The 19,891-nt window shown below is 41.8% G+C and overlaps 1 protein-coding gene across 1 annotated transcript; it reads right to left on the bottom strand.

The window, feature by feature from the left end:
• Window positions 1–9,170: 9,170 nt before the first annotated feature.
• Window positions 9,171–15,520, bottom strand: LOC137544034 (keratin, type II cytoskeletal cochleal-like). The gene is made up of 9 exons (XM_068265103.1): window positions 15,008–15,520; window positions 14,710–14,918; window positions 14,355–14,415; window positions 12,830–12,925; window positions 12,475–12,639; window positions 12,243–12,368; window positions 11,775–11,995; window positions 10,231–10,262; window positions 9,171–9,704 (listed from the first exon to the last, which is right to left on the bottom strand). The coding sequence occupies exons 1-9, from the start codon at window positions 15,494–15,496 to the stop codon at window positions 9,421–9,423; spliced, it is 1,683 nt and encodes a 560-aa protein (XP_068121204.1). The 5' UTR covers window positions 15,497–15,520; the 3' UTR covers window positions 9,171–9,420.
• Window positions 15,521–19,891: the final 4,371 nt, after the last annotated feature.

The raw sequence follows: 19,891 nt of genomic DNA, 5'->3' as shown, positions 1-19,891 counted from the left end.
ACTTGTGACACCACCTTGCCGCCTCTGACAGCTGTCCCTCTTATGTTTTATGTGTTGTGTCCCCCCCCCCCCCCCTCCCCTGGTGCCTGCGCAGTTATACTTTACCTGCTGCTGTTCGCGCTGCCACCATCCTCGTCCTTCTGCATTTGCACCCCCAGGTGGTTGCCTGCGTTATAGCACGTGGGACACGTGTGTGACGTCACATGCATGCCCCATATGCCGGAAGTCATGTGGGACCTGAATGCAAAGTATATGGATGGCAGCAGGTGAAGTATCACTTCTCAGGCCCCAGGGGGGACATAAAACATTAAGGGGGCACAACTACCGGGGTTTTCCGACACGTTCTACAATTGCGATTATCACACTCCGTTACCCCATGCACCCAATCGAGTACGTCAGCCCGAGATTTTCTAGCATGCCTGATGGATGCATGTGACCAATTTCAGTCTGAAATTGGTTGCATCGTCAATCGGGCATGCTCTTGGCAGCACCGATTTCCATCTGATTTGATTATAATTATCGAATCGGATGGTCCATCGGTTGCCAAGCCGAGTAATCTCGTGGCCCCTTTTTGTTAAAATATTGCTATAAATGGTGCTGCAATATGTGGGCCGACAAATGACTCCCTCAGAGCATGTTGTTAAATAAAAAAGCCAGGTTCCACAAGCTGAAGCATGGGTGGTTGTAAAGTTCTTGAATAGTAGGTGATGTCAGTGTAGGCTTTTCCAGAGTGCTGCCGGCAACTTATAAAACTGACTGACTCAAGTTACGGACAGACATAGCAAAGCGCATGAATGCTCATAAAACCGACTAGTGTGGACTCTTGTACTAAGCCCGGTTCACACTGGATGGATCTGACACTGATCCGTGAAAAAACTATTAAACGATTACTATTAAATCCGACTGGTCCGATCGGGATTCGATTCGATTCAATTTGCCATTGCAAAACAATGGCAAATTGAATCGAATGGAATCCCGATCGGACATGTCGCATTGAATCGAATCAATGAATTGAATCAGACAAAAAATTGTATAGTGTAGGTGGGGCTTAAGACAGAAACGTAAGACAATGACTAGATTAGATTGTGAGCTCCTCTGAAGGACATTTAATGAAATTACTATACAGTATATACTATGGGCCTGATTCACAAAGCGGTGCTAACAGTTAGCACCGTGGTGAAAAGCCCTTTATCACGCCTAAACTCTATTCAGGCATGATAAGTTTAGGTGTGATAAGTTTAGGTGTGATAAGTTTAGGCATGATAAGTTTAGGTGTGATAAGTTTTTAGGCGTGATAAGTTTAAGAACCAACTTGGTTAGCACCGTAGTGCACAGCTGATCAAAAGTTTTGCGCTAGCAAAGTCTGGTGCACTTTGCATAGAGTTTAATGCCGCTGCTTTGCGTACGGGACTTTGCATGCGATCTAAACTTATCTAAACTTAGCATGCCTAAACTTAGCATGCCTAAACTTATCATGCCTAAACTGAGTTTAGGCATGATAAAAATGGTTATCACGCCTAAAGTCTCTAACTGGGTTAGCACCGCTTTGTGAATCGAGCCCTATGTGAAGAAGTGCTGTGGAACATGTCAGTTCTGTACAATATTACAACAACAATAATAATAAAATGTGGATAACAACTAGATTGTTTCTTCCAGCTCATAACCATTATTGCCTGCAACTCAATATTGCTGATGCTTAGAATGTAACACAGATTTTGTCAGCAATACCTGAATTCTGATATTTTGTTACCAACTGGAAGAATCCAGGAAAAAAATAAGTTTTGGAAACATATTCAAAATGTAACACTGCAAAGGGGACCTGTCTCTAGGTTACAGTAAATACTGCATTCTCAGTTGTGTTATGCCTTCACAGAATACATAGATGTGAAATTTCCAGCATACCTCTTAGATTGGTATTTTGCCAAACGAGCTGTTACAAGGCACCTAATTGCAGCAGTTACTATACTGGCACAAGCATTCTAATTTTCCAGAGGACATAGTGAATTCCTTATGAGAAGTAATATGGAACACGTAGCCTCATTATAGAATGCTTCAGTGACTTCTGCGCAAGGAGTGGCAGCTGCTCTCATCTCTGTGTCAGGATATGGTGAGTCAGTGCTGTATCGGGATCCTCAGCTGACACAGGTCTGCCTGTCTGACTGCACCATTAAGTCTATGGACAGTTCTTGAAATAGGATACTGTACATGGTGGAGGGTCACAACACACAAACAGGGCCAGGTCAAGGGCCTCTAGCAGCAAAGGCAAAGATGCTAAAGTGTTTTTTTGTTTTTAAAAGTGATGTAACATACAGGTGAAACTCGAAAAATTAGAGTATTGTGCAAGAGTTTATTTATTTCAGTCATTTACTTAAAGTGTAGCTGAGATGAATTAAAAATAAAAATTCATACATACCTGGGGCTTCCTCCAACCCCCTTCGGCCTTATCCCTCCCTCACCGCCGTCCTCCTCCCGAACCCTCCGCAGTCCTCCCGGTAACATCGGCCAGTGCTGCGGTGCTCACTCCCCGTTGCGCTCCTGTGGCCAGGAACATTCTGCGCCTGCGCTGTAGTACTGCGCAAGTGCATCACACTTCCGACTGGGACACACATGGGCAATAAGCCCTGGCTCCTGGTAACTTCCTGGGAGCCTAGACTCCCAGAAAAGTTACCGGGAGCCATAGCGGAAAATCCAGGAGGCGGAGGACAATGGCAAGGGAGCGATCAGGCTGAGGGGAGTTGGAGGAAGCATTGCAAATGCTGGCTATCAGTTGTCCAACAAACTGTTCCACTAAATCACACCTCTTACGTCACACCAAACTCTTACCAGAGGCACATTTGCCCAGGCTTTGTTACTTAGTAATTTCATCACCCCCCCCGCCCCCCAAAAAAAAAATATAAATAAAATAACCGTTGGAGATGGATCTGGGTGATACACAAAAATGAAGCTGTTTTATGCAAAGGTGAGGGAGGAGGACATGTAAGTGCGACTGCACTGAGAGAACGTCAAAAGAAGTATCCACATGTAAGTGCGACTGCACTGAGAGAATGTCAAAAGTATCTGTAGGAACAATATTGATTGGACAATGCAGTCCATCAGGCAAGATCGCTAGAGGGGAGTCCAGACACTTTGGGGGACATCTGTACACAATATAGTTTCCCAGTAGAGTCCATCAGGTACAATCATTTTGGGTAAACATGTCAAATGTGTACCTAGCTGTAGTCGTGCAGGCTGTGCCAGCTGTACCAGGTGACTGGGCAATCTGACTGACAGGGCTGCCTGGAAAGAGTTCATTTTTATGGTCAATGAAAACATCTCACATACAGTATGTACAGTATTACAAATGCATATGGGAAGTTCATCTTTAATTTCTGACTCTAAATGAAGAATAAATGACTGAAAAGATCTCTTCTCAGGACTTCTGTTGCTTTTTTCACATACTTCAGTTTCGCCTTTGATTCCTTATGAGGAGTGGTATCGTGTGATTAGATGTAACCATATCCATGTAGCTCTTGGCTTGGCTCTCTGTTTGTCCTCCGGGCAGCTCATCTACTTACTGCTAACACACAGCCAGGATGAGTCACCAAAGCATTATAGTCGTTTTAAAGAAATGATTGACTAAAACCCTACTGGACAGAGCTGGACAAGGCAAATTCTAATAGTGAATGGGATGATGAGTGAATATATACAGTATAGAAAAGCAAAGTGCTAGGCAGGACACCATTTATCATGGGTCAAATGTGCTTTCTGCTTACAACTTACTCACCTATCTGATTTGAATGCAGCTGCTGGTGTGTTAAACAAGTATTGACTGTGTGATACACTATGTAGGAAGAACAACAGATGCATGCCTACATTTTTTTTTTTAGTAGACCAGCATTGGAAGGGTTACACATAGAGCTTTAAAGTTCCGTGCAGAGAAAAGCTGCAGCAAGCGAAGTTTAGATAGATACATTTAAGTAAACACAATGGGCTCGATTCACAAAGTGGTGATAACCCAGTTATCACGCCTAAAAGACTTTAGGCGTGATGACCTTTTCACCACTGAGTTATCACCGCTTTTTCCTGCTCTTCGCGCGAAGTTACCACGCGTACGCGCAAAGTCCCATAGGGTTTAATGGGAGCTTCGCGCGAAGCGTCGGGTGCTGCGCGCGCACTTACGCGCGTACGCGCGTACGCGCGGTAACTTCGCGCGAGTTTCTTCTTATCATGCCTAAAGTGAGTTTAGGCGTGATAAGGGCCTTTTCACCAGCGTGCAAACACTTTGCACCGCTTGGTGAATCAAGCCCAATGTAACAAGTGGTGAATGTTACACACTCTCTGGCTGTCCTCCAGCTCCTGCACAGTCAGAGAGAGTGAGTCACATTCCACACTTGTTACATTGTGTTTACTTAAATGTATCTATCTAAACTTCGGATGCGGCAGCATTTCTCTCCAGGGAACTTTAAAGCTCTGTGTGTAACCCTTCCAATGCTGGTCTAGTAAAAAAAAAAATGCTGGTTGCATATAATATGCTGTAAATAATGTTTTAGAGCAAAGTTGAAATGCAGGGTTATATTCCGCTTTAACTTTTTCTCCTGAGTTATCTCCTAGGCCTTAAAAGTTATTTTGAGCATTTTGTGGCTTGCTGGTGGTTTAAAAAGCATTTTATGTCAAGGTGTGAAAATATCACATAGGAGAAAACTCAGGAGAAAAATTGAATTGCATATGAGCTCATGGCCCATTGGCAATTTACTTTTTCACCTTAGTTTTCTCCTAGGAGATCATTTTTCATCTTCTGTTTAAAATAACTTTTTAGCACTGCAATGAAAAAAGTACCAAAAAGTAGGTAAAAAAAAGTACTATAAAAATAATTTTGAGAATTTCCTTGTTTTGTAAATGGTTTAAAAAGCATTTGAATGGCTAAGGTTGAAAATATCACCTAGGTGAAACTTTAGGGGAAAAAGTGAATTGCATTTGGGCCTATGGGTCTACAGGAGCAGGTGGGACTTTGTAGCTCATAGAAAGTAGGCGGTAGTAGTTGTGAATGGTTGAGAGCTCAAAGCTACACAGCCATATACATCTTGGGGTTAGTAATTGGTTTAGGTGGTCTCACTTTTTGATACATTTTCATTTAATTTTTGGGGGGAATCCGATCTATTAAATACATATTTCACCATTTACTATTTCACTCTATGCCTTTCAATCTAACCTACACACCACATATCTCCCCTCCATCGCCCACATTATTTACCCACCCATCTTCCAGCCTGCAGGGTCTGCCTGCCCTACATTTTCCCACTCTCTGACTGTGCCCAGTGGGCATATACTGTATTTGCTAGCTGTTTCCTAAAAAGAGAAACTTAAAGAGAACCTGAACTGAAAATAAAAAGTAAAAATAACCATACACAGGTCATACTTACCTACTGTGTAGTTAACTCCTCAATCTCTTTCTCCTCTCCTGCATCCGATTTGTCCACTGTGATCAATGGAATTCTCTGTCCTCCATATTGAAAATGGCCATTACCCCATAACAGCTTCCTGTTAAACTGTCAATCACTCACGTACTAGTTATCACTCACTTGAGCCATAGCGAAACATTGACATTACCTTGCACATTCAGTTGTAACTGACAGCTGTTGATATATATAACTGACAGCAACTGCTATATTTCAGTTCTGACAAAATGTTGTCAGAACTGGAAGGGATCACTGTAAGAAGAAAATGGTGAGCTTCTGAGAGGAACTGACGGTGAGGTTAGTATGTAACTGTAATTTGCAGCTACGTCATGTGTTTATTTTAAATAATTTTACTCACTTCAGGTTCCCTTTAAAGAGGATCCGAGATGAAAAACTAACTATAACAAGTAACTTGTCTATATATGTTATCTAAAGTTTAGATGGTTTACACAGTAAATCTAGCTGCAAACAGCGTTGAAAATATATGATTATTTCTGCCTGTGATACAATGAGCAGCATTTGGGGGGAAGAATGCCCAATAAACTGTATCTAAGGGGCAGGAAAATGAAGGCAACAAATGTTTGTCTCGGATCCACTTTAATAGCTTTCTGAAGTAGACCAAGGAAAAAGAATGTAAGCAGCTTTTACATCTCTAGTTGCCTTGGAGCAGCTTTCTGACTGAGTTGATTGGCAGCTTGTCAGGGCTGGAAGACACAGACCCCTTGATCCCAATTAGCAAGAAAATGGTTGTCTGTCAGATCCTGGAAGTGAACTTGTATTGAGACAGATATACGCATGTGAGGACTGTAATGTACAAAGCAACCCACCGTCCACAGGGGAGTCTATCCACCGGCTGCAATACAACTAAGCATGTTTTTCTTATGGAGAGGAAGTCATACACTACTGATTTAGGTTTGTAATGAAAAAAAATAACTAATTATTATTTATTATTTTTTGATTTATATAGTGCCATCATGTTTCGCCCACATGTAGAGAAGAGCTGTGTATATTGTCTGTTCCTCTTCAATGCAGGAGTCTGCTGTCACACACCTTGGTACAGCCTTATATGGGTTATGTGTCAGTGGGCGGATGCAGTAAAGAGGAGTAGACCTGATGTTGGACCAGGTAATATACACTGCTCAGCTGCACTATTCTGTGTGTGGGTGTGTATGGGGAGGACATGGATGGGGGAGGGGGGGAGTAAATGATGGCAGATTTTTATTGGGGGGGGAGGGGGAGGGGGAGGAGGAATGGTGATCACACTTGATATTTAGGATGGGGCTGCACTAATTATGGGGGAGGAGAGCTGTGGTGACTACACTTATGGGACAGAAGAAGGTTGTGGTAGCCATAATTGAAATAGGCGGGGAGAATGGTGGCAACACTTGCATTGGTAGTGGATTGTGGCCACAATTATCATGGGGGGCAGGAGTGAATTGTGGCTGCACATGTTATTGGTGAGTGATAAGAGTCGCTACACTTTTTACTGACGAGGGGGGGGGGGGGGCGTTATGGTGGATGCACTCATTATTGGGTGTGATGGTGGGCACACTAGTTGTGGTGATGACAGGGGTTCTGGCAGCTGCTCTTCTAATACTGCCCCCTCTGTCAGATCCCTTTTTTGATGGAATTTATGACAGTGCTACTGCTTCAGTATGCAGAGTACAAAAAAAGCATGCTGTAGAGCACGTGTCGAACTCCAGGCCTGGAGCGCCAGATCCATGCCAGTGTTTAGGATGGACTGAGAAAGAAAGGAATGTGTTCTACCTGATGGACCACACCGATCCTGATTCAGACCCATCAATTCATTTGAGCTGTATCAAAAATATGTGAGGATCTTGGCCCTCGTAGGACCGGTTTGACATACCTGCTGTAGAGTGTCACAACTAAGCCTATTTTAGTAGAAGTTGAGATAATATCCTTCTCTTGGGAAGTGACTTCACAAGTCACAGGGAGGATATTATCAGGTGCAGTGTGTGGCTGGACCTATAACTGTCCACTTTCCTGATGCCGTCTGACACTCATCACTCTCTACTGTTCTGACGCTGGTTGGCGCTACTAATGCTCCTCTATCTTGATTCCCTTACTGCTAGTTTTTTTGAACTTTATGGTACTCTTATCCTTGCACTATGCTTTTTAATAGAGAGATTTTTTGGTCTCTTTTAGCCCTTTATACTTCCCTAGTGGTTTTGGGTCACCATGCGCTTCTTTACTGTCAGTAGAGAAGGTTCTCTCATCTCTACGTTGTGCTAGTGAGAAGACATCATCACTCAAGAGTGGCCTGGGCAGCACAACCTCTAAATATGGTCCTGGGCTTAATGATTCTTCACTGTCAGCTTATAAATACTTGTAGCATAGTACTTATTTAGGCTATTGAAACCCTAGAGGAGCCAAAATGACCTCCTCTATACATGCCAACATTTACAGCACTGGGAAAGAAAGATTAACCTCGCTATTAAAGAGTGTTTTCAGTGGCTTGACTACAAATCATGGGGCCCACCAGCAAAACATTGGAGCCCCCAATGCTCATACCTATTCCCTTGCCTCCCCTTGGTGACCATCATAGCTTGGAAGCCCATCTTGCAAAGGTCATAAAACAAGTGTGGACATCATAATCTTCACATCCATAACAAGTGTAGCCACAAAAACACCTGATCTGAGGAAGGAGCTCTTTAATGGAGGAAGGTAAGGTTAATAATTGGGGCCCTCTCACAGCTCTGAGACCCCCTGCGGCTGCAGGAGCTGCTCCCCATGTAGTTACCTGAAATGCTAAAGTTTTACAGTTCGAAGTCATGTAGAGTGCGTGAAAACCTTTAGACCTTCCAAAATATCTGTAATTGTAATCAGCCATTTTTGTGATTCAGACACCTCAACCACCTGAGATCTCCTATAGAACTTCTTTAACTTTCCCTTTGCTGTCCTTCTCTAGTCTGAATAGCTGGAAGATAGGCTGATTGGCTGCATGTTCTGACCATTTCTGGTGCTCAAGACATGGTAAGGTAGCACACATATAGATACCAGCCAGTTATGAACGTACAGTATGACCAAAGTAGAGTTGTTGTTTTTTTTTTTATTCATTTTTTTTACATTTGGCCAAAGTTCTACCCACACGTTTTACACCCTAAATGAATGAAATACACTTAAACACAAATATTGCAAAAGTTGCCACTTTATTTGCACATTTACCTGAAAAAGGCTACCAAAAAGCAGAACATGGGTGGAGAGTGAAATGAAATAAAAATCCTTCTTCAGAGATTTCACCTAAATACAAGCCAGAACAATCATAGCCATTGAGTAAGACATGGTTTAGCTCATTCCATCCGACAATTTTGCTGTTACCGTTATTTGTCAGAAACAGAAGACAGTGGTGACCACCCAGATTTTACACAATTACCCATCCACACGTTATTTGTCACAGAACCATCTTTTGTACAATATTTACTAGAGAGACGTTGCTCATATTACAATCAGGTTCAGTAAATGGTGAGAACCTTTGCTTATTTGATGGCATAAATCACAGGGCCTGGGCAAAAAGATGGAAGTGTCACTGTTCATCTATATTAGAGTTGGCAAACTGAAAGGTATTTTTAAGAAAGGAAAATGTGCAATGTTCTTAATGCTGGCTAAATGAACTTGAAGCAATACCTTGAAATTTAGATAGATGATGCACACAGATTGACAGAGCTGATGGTATCAGGTTGTCATAAGCATTGTAGTATGGCAACATGGACTGCACATGTGTCTAAGGTAGGTAAGCAATGTACATCAAAGGCTCTGTAATGCTAGATGAATTCTTGTGAGTTGGTAGATGCCTAGATGGTAAATTGTTGGATGCCATTCTGGAGAGCTATAAAGTGACTGAGCAGTAAGCTGTTTTGGGGAAAATTGTGGGATGTTAGAATATTTGCTAAAGGGTCTGGAGAGTAAGAAGCAGATTAGATGAACAGAACTTTGCCGGGGATATCAGGTCAGGGCTTAGATGGTTTTAGTTTTTTCTGGTAACTGTTGATGTTTTTGTGACAATGTTAACACTGGAACTGCTGCTACCACCCCCTTGGTTGTACCCGCCAGTGCTTGCACCGCCGGTAGAGCTGCCGTATGATCCTCCTGTGGTGTAACCACCGCTTGTGCTGGTACCGCTGCTTAGTCTGTTGCTAGATGGACCTCTTCCACTTCCTGCGCTGAATCCGGTTACACCATGGTAGAGATTGCTGGAACCATCGTAGCTTCCTGCGCCAATTATTCCTCCAGTGGTGGAGCTCACCACGGCTGCAAAAAAAAGGAAAAATACTGCATGTAACACCGTGCCAATCAATATACACTTTAAAAAAAGTAGTTTTGTATACTGAGGATAGGAAATGAATGCAAATAGGCTTTAGAATCCCTTTTGGGGTTTCTATGTCCATATTTTAGAAAGTCACCTTTACTTCCTGCCACCGGGATCTCATAGACCTTCAAGGCTTTAATTAAAAAAAAAGGGGGAGTGGGGGTGCAGAGACATATATTTTTGGAGCAGCAAAGAATACTTGACGGGATCTGAACAAACAAAATCAGGCTATAAAGTAAACCTGTAATGTGCCAATGCATTTGAAACTCAACACATGATGGAAAGGTTTTTCTGCAGCTAATTTATGGTCTCTGGAGATGCTGCAGTAAATTAGGTGATCTGGAACAAATTTTCGCTCAATTTTCTTTTGATTTTATTGCCATGGTTTCTGTGAACTGCTTTTATCAATTACTGTTTCTGCATTTTCATAACAATACATTATAGGTTATGTACTGTAGGTATACTTACATATAGAGACACAACCTCCATCTCCGGACATCCTGCAAATCACAAAATAAGAAGATTATAAGCAACAGAAGGGATGACAATGCTAACAACAACAGTTCCATGGTATCAGGTTTCCCCAGCAAGACTATCTCTTAATATTTAGCTGTGTTTGTGCCTCTGGCACTATTATACCAATCTGGGTGAAACATACACAGTAGCTTATAAGGAAAATCTGATATATCGTGGAATACCTTGTACCTGCTTTACCAGGGTTCGAAATTAAACCAACCATTCTAATTAAGCCTTTTCATTTTAGCTTTATAGATTTAGAGAGATTAGAGAAGGGTTTTATTTTTTTCTGTGCCTCTGGTCATAAAATCTCACTTCAGTAAGTTTTGTCTTTGTCCTAGTTGGAGAGATTTCATTGTACTTTCTGTTCCTTGTGTGATTCTTTCCCATTCCATAAAATTCTACAATATTAAGTTTTGCCTGAAATCCCCGTTTAAAAAATATGGTCCGGTATGATCTAGATCATACATGCCAAACTCTGGCCCGTGGGACAAATTTGGCCTGCAGTGGTATCAAATTTGGCCCACAAGTGCTTTCCCCACTTTGCCTTATGTTTGGCCCACTAGGGAGGCTATATTGGAGGTGAAGCCCTAGATAACAAGGGAAGACATATGCGGGAGAAAGGGGAAAAGTAATGCACACCATGAAACTGTATAGGGGAGGGAGGAGGACCACTAGACACCAGAAAACTGTATAAGGGAGGGAGGTGGGGCACTAGACACCAAAGAACTCTTTATTGGAGGGAGGACCATTATACACCAGGGAACTGTATAGGGAAGGAAAGAAGTCCACTAGACACCAGGGAACTGTGTAGCAGAGGGAGGAAGGCCTTAGAAACCAGGGGACTTTATAAGGAGGGGAGGTGGCTACTAGACATTGAGGTTGGCCTGTAACTTGGTTCTAGTGTTCAATTTTTGCCCACTTTGTATTTGAGCTTGACAACCCTGATCTAGATGGAGGCTGCACAAGATTTTGCTACCTAATAGCAGACAGTTCTTAACCGCTTCCAGATGATGGTGATTGAAATCTATGCCCTGTTTTGATGCTGTTATTCCTGCCAGGGCGTAGACTTCACCTCATCTCGTCGCTGTCTCCCCATCACAGCTGACTCACCCAGCCGTCTCTATGACAGCAGAGCTCAGTGAGCCGGTCAGGAGCCGATTTCATTGGCTCCTGACCCTGTCATTAATGTGAGCAATTCCCATTGGCTTACATTGATCACGCAATCAGGAGCCAATGAAAGAAGCTCCTGACTGGCTCACAGGGCTCTGCTGTCATAGAGACAGCAGAGTGGGTGGTCTGAGGCGATGGGTGTGCGGTGTGGATGGCGGAAGTGGCGGGTATGTGTGGCAATTTTTCGTTATGTGCCGGTTTCTGGTACCAGCGGACTCTTGTCCTTCAGGGGCCAGAGTCCCCTGGCACTGAAGTGGTTAATACATCAAAACCAGGTTTGCTGGATCATGTATTTTTCATGACATAATTCCCCATATGCTCACCTGGACTCCTCTCCTTCCAGCAGCTTCCTGTAGGTGGCAATTTCAATGTCCAGTGCAAGTTTGGAATTCATCAACTCTTGGTAATCCCTGAGCATGCGAGCCATCTCCTGCTTGGCCTTCTGCAGAGCATCCTCCAGTTCTGTCAGTTTATTCTTGGCATCTCGGACAGCAGCTTCTCCGCGTTCCTCAGCTTCTGTGATGGCGGCTTCCAACTTAGCACGCTTGGGTTAAGAAAACCATCCAAAAACAATTAGTCATAGTGAAAGTCATACACTTAAATAACAGTAGCAAAGTGTATAAAACAAGATCTTACTAGATGAACAGAGATAATAAAATCATCAGCGGGAAAGTTATCCATAAAACTTCAGTAACAATTGCAAAACATTGTCTAAAATCTACTGTTGGCAAAAAATGGGGGGGGGGGGGGGGGCATATGTGCAGAATATAATTTATCATCAGTCATCATACCTGTGCCTTCAAGCCCTCAATTTCTGCCTTGAGCCTGTTGATCACTCTGTTGAGTTCTGCAATTTCGTTTTTGGTGTTCCTTAAATCATCCCCGTGTTTTCCGGCAGTGATTCGCAGCTGTTCGAACTGAAAATAAGCACGCATGAGATTTAAAATAGTGATTGAGAGGCATCAAGCAAATACAGCGATTATGAATATACATCAGTGCGACTAACTTCATGGCTGAACTCACCTTGCTTTCATACCAAGACTCGGCTTCAGCACGACTCTTCTTGGCCATGTCTTCATACTGAGCCCTGACATCTGCGACGATGCTCTCCATGTCCAAGTCTCGGCTGTTGTCCATGGACACAATGACTGATGTGTCTGAGATCTGAGCATGCAACTGATCGATTTCCTGAAATATGACAATATGTTGTTGATTTTGACTGTCTATGATAGGATTTGGTCAACAAAATTAGCTAACTTTTCTGGAAATGTAGTCATGAGCCATGTATGAATGTGCCTTCAGGACAACCTAAAAACAATATATGTGTGAATGTGCTTGTTGTGTATAAAGATAACAGTTTGACATGCATCATACTTACCAGTTGGTAGACTTCACGGAGGAAGTTGATTTCATCTTGCATCAGGTTGGCTTTAGTCTCCAGCTCTGATTTGTTCATGTAGGAAGCATCTACATCCTAAAAATCAATGAGAGAATTTATTTACAGCCTAGATAACATCATTTATCTGAGAAGATATCATCAGTGATTTAAGTTGGCTGGTCACAGATTTTATAAGGCAGGTGGACAGGCTGTATGAGCTTGAATGCACGGCTTCCACAAGCATTTTGCACTAAGCCCTGAAGAAATCAGGAAGGGAAAAGCCACAATGAGGTAGTGCTAGTGGCATGGGAAGAAAAATACGAACTAGCAAAAATGTAGTCAAAGGACAAGTGGAGTTTTCATATTGGTCACTCAATACCCAGCATTGTAAAGATGCTATGATACTCTGTATACCTTGGTAAGTAAGACTACATCTTGATAAGCTCCATATTAACAAGCTGACATCTTACATCCCCGGGGTGCAGGGACCAATCCTTCCATTACTGTCTTGACCATTGATATAAAGTCTTGGCTAAGGCAATGCCATTTGGCTATAAAGTGTATTGAGCTTTCCTATTGGATGTGCATAATAATGGGCCAATATTTTGCATTTTCCCTAAAAAAAAGTACGAAATAGAATCAAATGTTTTATATTGGGGAAAAAAGCAAGAAATGTAAATTTAAACATGAATATGTATTTCATGTATATTTATATTTTTAATATCACCATAATGTATAAACTTATAAAAGCTTTAACATAGACTAGACTTTGGCAATTTCCAGCACTATAATTAAAATATATAACATGCTTTATCAGACATTGTTTTGTACATTATGCTGTATTTCACAGACCATGTACAAGCAAAGGAATACATATTGCATATATTTTGTGCAGAACAACTTTTCAGCTAATTAAAAGGTGACATAAGTCATTGTTAGTTTAATAGAGTACACTGTTTCCATTCAAATTTATAGATGTAACCATAATGGTAGAACTCAGTATATAAATTATCATTAAGAGGTTGCTACAGCAACTGATAGACCTCAAGAAGCATCAGTGAAGCCTTCAGAGACAAGGCAGGGTACCAGTTTCTGGTATAACCAATAGAACGTTACAGAATATGAAGGTATGGTTGCAACCATGTTTTTGTTTTTTACAATGGCTGAAATGTTTGTCAAGTAACAATGATTTGGTATGAACTGTTAGGTCATGGGACTCACACCCTGCCCCAACTGCAAACATAATAAGAAGGTGTGGCTGCAACCATGTGCTTTTTTTTTTTTTTTACAATGGCTGGAATGTTTGGCAAGTAACATTGACGCACATGATTTGATATGAACAATTTGGCAATTTGGTTAGAACCAGTGAAATCTGCCACTTAATCTTGGAAAAGTAGGTAGAAACCTGCAAACATAAACCTATAAGAATATAAACTCCATACACAGGCCTTTCTTGGTGGTAATCAGACCCAATGCTGCATGTAAGAATGCCAACCCCTTAGCCACTCTTCAAGTGGATTCTTACCTTTTTGAGTACAACAAATTCATTTTCTGCTGTTGTGCGCTTGTTAATTTCATCCTCATACCTTAAAAATCAAAAAAATATATACTAAGCATCTTGGCTTGATTCAAAGTGATGTATTCATTTCGATGTACAAAACTCAAATTTAATGTCGATTGTTCATTCATGTATATAGTCATTTCTGAGATGTGATTTTTTTTTATAAGTAACCTTTCCCATCACTCCATGCACACGCCCACCTATGAACCTTTTAACACCAGTAACATCAGCCTTGGCCTGTACAGCCTTGGTACATGGCCCAAATAAGCTTAGTAAATTTTTTTTTCATGTCATTGCTGTTCTCTGTAAGTTTACTTACTTGTTTTTGAATTCCTCTACAATATCTTGCATGTTCTTCAGCTCAGCCTCCAGTCTGATTCTGTCGCCATTAATGTTTTCAGTTTGCCTCCTCAGACTGGCTACGTAAGCCTCAAAGTAGGGTTCAATGTGGCTTTTTACGGTTTTTTGTTCTTGCAACAGAGTCCATTTGGTCTCAAGCATTTTATTTTGCTGTTCCAGGAATCGGACCTATAAATTAGGTGACAGAAGTGAATTAGTAAGATCATTTACAATACAATTCTTTACCATCAAAGAATAAGTATTCTGCTATACTGTACCTTATCGATGAAGGAGGCAAATCGGTTGTTCAGTGTCTTAATCTGCTCTTTTTCTTCTTTTCTCACTTTTTGGATGGCGGGATCAATGTCAAGATTGAGGGGTGTCAGAAGGTGTTGGTTAATGGTAACTGGTGTGATGCCGACACCGCCTCCAAATCCACAGCCAAAACCAGAACCAACACCATATCCAGATCCATATCCACCAATTGCAGTGCCAGCTCCAAATCCACAGCTACCGAATCCACTACCAGCCCTATAGTTGTAGGCTGATCCAGCACCAAGTCCAGTTCCAACTCCACAAGCCCTCAGGTTATTAGCATTTGCAACGGATATTCTGCTGCTACCAGAGCCAGAATTGAAAAGGCTTCTGCTTCCATAGTTCTGACTTCTGCGGTATGAAGTTGTGCTGAATCCGCTAACACTCCTTGGTGGGCATACAGAAGAAGTAGAGCTGAAGTTCCTTGCAGGCTTGAATGATTTTTGAGCCATGTTGATGTAACACGCTGTGTTGTGATGAGCAGCTCTGTTGGAAGCAGAATGAACAGTGACCAATGGCTCTGTTGTCTACTGATGGTGAGCTAGGCCTTTTATACAAATCCAACTGTGGGCTTGGTCAGCAATAAACCAAAAAAGACCCTTTTATTGGCTTCTAGAGGCTGGCACTGTACTGAGCGTATTCATTTTTTAACCATAAAATGGGAAAGACTCACACACCTAAGACAAAAATGTAGTAATTTTTAACTGGCGACATCTTTCCCATAAAACAATAATAATGTTATACAGAGGAAATGCAGAAACAGACAAATAAATTAGTTTAATTTGTGCCTAGGGTTTGGGCTGGCCATATAACAATGTACTTGCTGGCTAAACTCCAGCATTTTTCTGAAGTATACCTTCTGTGTGCTGAAATTACTGCGTCGTTAAAAATCAGTAATATGCAGTTGTACCGTAAAATTTACCTACTATGTGTACATGACGGATCAAGGTGGTAAGGAAGAACCATGAGAACTCTTCGACCTTGCTCAAATATGTTCAATGTGGGCATGTACACTGTCTATACAGCTCTGATGACCAGGTAGCTGAGATAAGTTGCACTTTGAAATGGGTTCAACTGTTTAACAAGGCTTCCCCATCATTACAGAGACAACCATGTGAAAAATCATGCAGAATTACTATAGACGTGCATACTGTATTTATATTAATCGGTGGGTGCACAAAATGTAATGGCTCTAAACTTCAGTGCAGTGGAACTACTTATCAGCAGTTCAGGTTGTCAAGATCTCCAGATCAAGTCTCAGACCACATCAATTACGTGTCCCAAATTTGCGAGGGGTAAAGTCTCAGAACAGATGCTGTCACCATTAGACCCTGCGCTGTACCAACAAGACATGGTATTGCCCAGCAAACCAAATCACAAACATTTTGGAGTAGTTGCATTGCTTTCTCATTTAGTGAGAAGTTTTGAATCAGGATGATACCATTTACTGGCTGACTTACAGGTAAAAAAACCCAGCTTATAATTGCAGTATTTGTATAGCGCCTTTCTCCTGTCGGACTCAAAGCGCTTGCGAGGCAGCCACTAGAGCGCACTCAGTAGGCAGTAGCGGTGTTAAGGAGACTTGCTCAAGAAACTCCTTACTGAAATAGGTGCTGGCTTACTGAACAGGCAGAGCCGAGATTTGAACCCAGGTCTCCTGTGTCATAGGCAGAGCCCTTAACCATTACACTATCCAGCCACTGGATGTTCCACACAGTAATATAATACCCAAAATATAACTTTTAATAGATTATTTGTAAAAAAAAAAAATGTTTAGGGCTATATATATATATATATATATATATATATATATATATATATACACACACATCAAAGGAGGGGATGTGTCAATATTAAAGTGAACCTCCAGACTAAAAATCGACTCAGCAGCACTGAAAAGGCCTGGTGTTTCTTTAACAGTTTCACGGCATCAGAACTTTGTTTCTCTTATACAAGCCTCATTTATAGCTGCACATAAGAAAACTGCCCGGGCATTTTTCCCCTGATGCTGTGCAAAGCATGATGGGGTTTCTGATGTTTTCGGTCTCGTTCTGCTGTTTTGGTGCAATTTTTTTTTTACATTTTGAATTTGACATTTGAAGCCTAGGGTGCGCAGCTGGGAGGGGTAATCAGGACACAGGACAGTTGGAACTGTGTCTCCTGCTCCCTGTCACCTCCTTTCAACCAAAAAGATGGCTGCCCCCATGACAAAGATGGCAGCCCCCGTGAATCACAAACATTTGCCTGTTCTTTTAAAACAGGGAGGGTAAAAAATTATATTACCTATCTATTGTAATTAACATAACTAATGTAACTTAATGACAGTATGTTTGTTTAGGCTAAAGTTCCCCTTTAAGAGTGTATAAGGAACATGGTCCAGAGGTATAGTTCATAGAATAAGCATATGAACCTGGACACGGGTCACCCAGAGTACAGGACTCCCCCAAGGGATATAGATAGGGTATAACATAATCCCGTAGTCATATATAAATGATTACTCTCTACACTCAATAACAAGTCAACTAAAGTCCCCCATCACCAGTTTGTTAATCTCGGACTGGACTTCAGTATAGGCAAAATGGATCATATAAGAACTCTATTGCCATATACAGCCTAGATATCTGGGCGATGGTGGACACTAAAATCCCCCCCCCCTCACTAGCATACAATCACCCAATAAATCATTATTAAGTCAGCCATGGAGGCCCTAAAAGCCAAAGCATGCCAAACGTTCTATGCCATCAGGAAAGAACTGTACCACATCAAACCACCAGTAAAGGTCTGGCTGAAAGTATTTGACAGGGTCATCACCCCAATCCTACTGTATGGAAGTGAAGTATGGGGCCCCACCACCTACCCAGACCAATCAACATGGGAATCCAGCCCAACAGAAATATTCCACCTTGAGTTCTGCAAACACCTTCTCCATGTCCATCGGAGTACCTCAAACAATGCCTGCCGAGCTGAGCTGGGGAGATTCCCATTACTGCTTGAGATACAGGAGAGTGTTGTCCTTCTGGGCCCACCTACAGAGCAACAGCCCTGACTCACCCCACTACAAAGCCATGCTGCGCAATGAAGACCAAGAAAAGCCGTGTGCACTGAAAGTCGTGGTCAGCTCTATACTCCCTCCAACCCCCAACCCACAGGTCATAACAAAAGTCCAGATAAAACACACCACAGCTAAGAGCAAAGAAGACTATGTGGAAAAATGGAGGAGTGAAATAAAACAGTCACAAAAGCTAACCATATACCAGTCTCTACAAAGAGAATATAAAATGGCCCCATACCTGGAAAAGCTACAAAACTCTCAAGAGAGGAAAATCCTGAGTGTCTACATATTGAGTGCTCACAACCTCGAAATAGAGTCTGGGAGACACAGACAAACGTACAAACCCAGGGAGGAGAGACTATGCCAACACTGTGAGCAGAAGACCCTTGAGGATAAAAGCCACTTCCTATTGCACTGCCCCAAATATACTGCAACCAGGGACACTTAGTTTAAGAAATTGTTGGAACTATTCCCAGACTTTCTTACACTACATAACGAGAGAAAAACATGTATCCTACTGGGAGAAGAGGAATCCACAGTGACAATCGCTGCACACTATGTCACAGCATGCCACAGACTGAGAGGAGCATAACGGAACTGTAAACCTAAAAAAATGTCCATAGACTACTTAGCCACTGTCCCCCTACCCCACCCCCTCCCATGTCCCCCTTTTCCCCCTTGCTTTGGCAATACCTGTAATGAATCTTGGTCATGCCAATAAAGCTATCTTTGATTTGATTTGATTTGATATACAGCCCAGATATCTAGGGCTCTGGGCGACCCACGTCCAGGTTCATATGCTTATTCTATGAACTATACCTTGACCTCAGGGTCGGCCTCCACACTGTGCTCGGAGACCCGGAACGGCGGCGCAGAGCGGAGCGGTCGGCGTGGGACAGTCGGCTGCAAGGGGCTGTAGAAAGCCCCAGGTGAGTACAGCTCATTTTTTGGATTTTGGCTGATAACTCCTTTAAAAAGTTACCTTAGGGACTGAACTCTTTAAATATGTATGTCACTGTTACTTTATAAACTATGGGCTTGTAATTAGGGATGAACACAAAACTGAAAAAAATGCACCTTTATTTCCAAATAAAATATTGATGCCAAACATTGTGATAGGGACTTAATTTAAAAGGTGAAATAACCGGGACCAATGGGCAAATACATTTCATGGGTTTTAATTACAGTAGCATGCATTATTTAAAAACTATAATGGCAGAAAACTGAAAAATAATGATTTTTTTCCAAATGTTTTCCTATTTTCCCATTAAAACACATTTAGAATAAAATAATTCTTGGCATAATGTCCCACCTAAAGAAAGCCTAATTGGTGGCGAAAAAAACAAGATATAGTTCATTTCATTGTGATAAGTAATAATAAAGTTATAGATGAATGAATGGAAGGAGCGCTGAAATGTGAAAATTGCTCTGGTGTTCAAGGGGTAAAACCCCTCAGTGGTCCAGTGGTTAAAACCCATCTTATCTGCACAAGAAATACAACAAATTGTGACATTAAAAACCATCTTGCCAGCACACAAAATAAAAAATAACATTAATTTTGGCATTTAAAACCCATTGTACAAGCACAAGAGGCTAGAATCCTTGTTTAAAGAGAACCAGAGATGAAGCACCGTCATGTATTTAACCATATATATCAATGGGAACAAGGCAGTAAACACCTACTCTGCTCTTTGTTTCATTCTTCACTGCTCAGTCTGCCTGTTATCATAGTTACATAGTTATTTTGGTTGAAAAAAGACATACGTCCATCGAGTTCAACCAGTATAAAGTACAA

This window comes from Hyperolius riggenbachi, chromosome 2 (assembly GCF_040937935.1).
Source record: "Hyperolius riggenbachi isolate aHypRig1 chromosome 2, aHypRig1.pri, whole genome shotgun sequence".
Lineage (NCBI taxonomy): Eukaryota > Metazoa > Chordata > Amphibia > Anura > Hyperoliidae > Hyperolius > Hyperolius riggenbachi.
The sequence above is the reverse complement of the archived record's forward strand: the minus strand, read 5'-3'. Positions and strand labels throughout refer to the sequence as shown.

Excerpts from the sequence above, each read along its gene's own strand:
- LOC137544034 (XM_068265103.1), bottom strand. The coding sequence starts at position 15,496 with ATGGCTCAAAAATCATTCAAGCCTGCAAGGAACTTCAGCTCTACTTCT. Across the intron at positions 12,640-12,829 it reads TCCGTGAAGTCTACCAACTG|GAAATCGATCAGTTGCATGC; the intron begins GTAAGTATGATG and ends GTCATATTTCAG. Across the intron at positions 11,996-12,242 it reads TTGAGGGCTTGAAGGCACAG|CGTGCTAAGTTGGAAGCCGC; the intron begins GTATGATGACTG and ends TCTTAACCCAAG.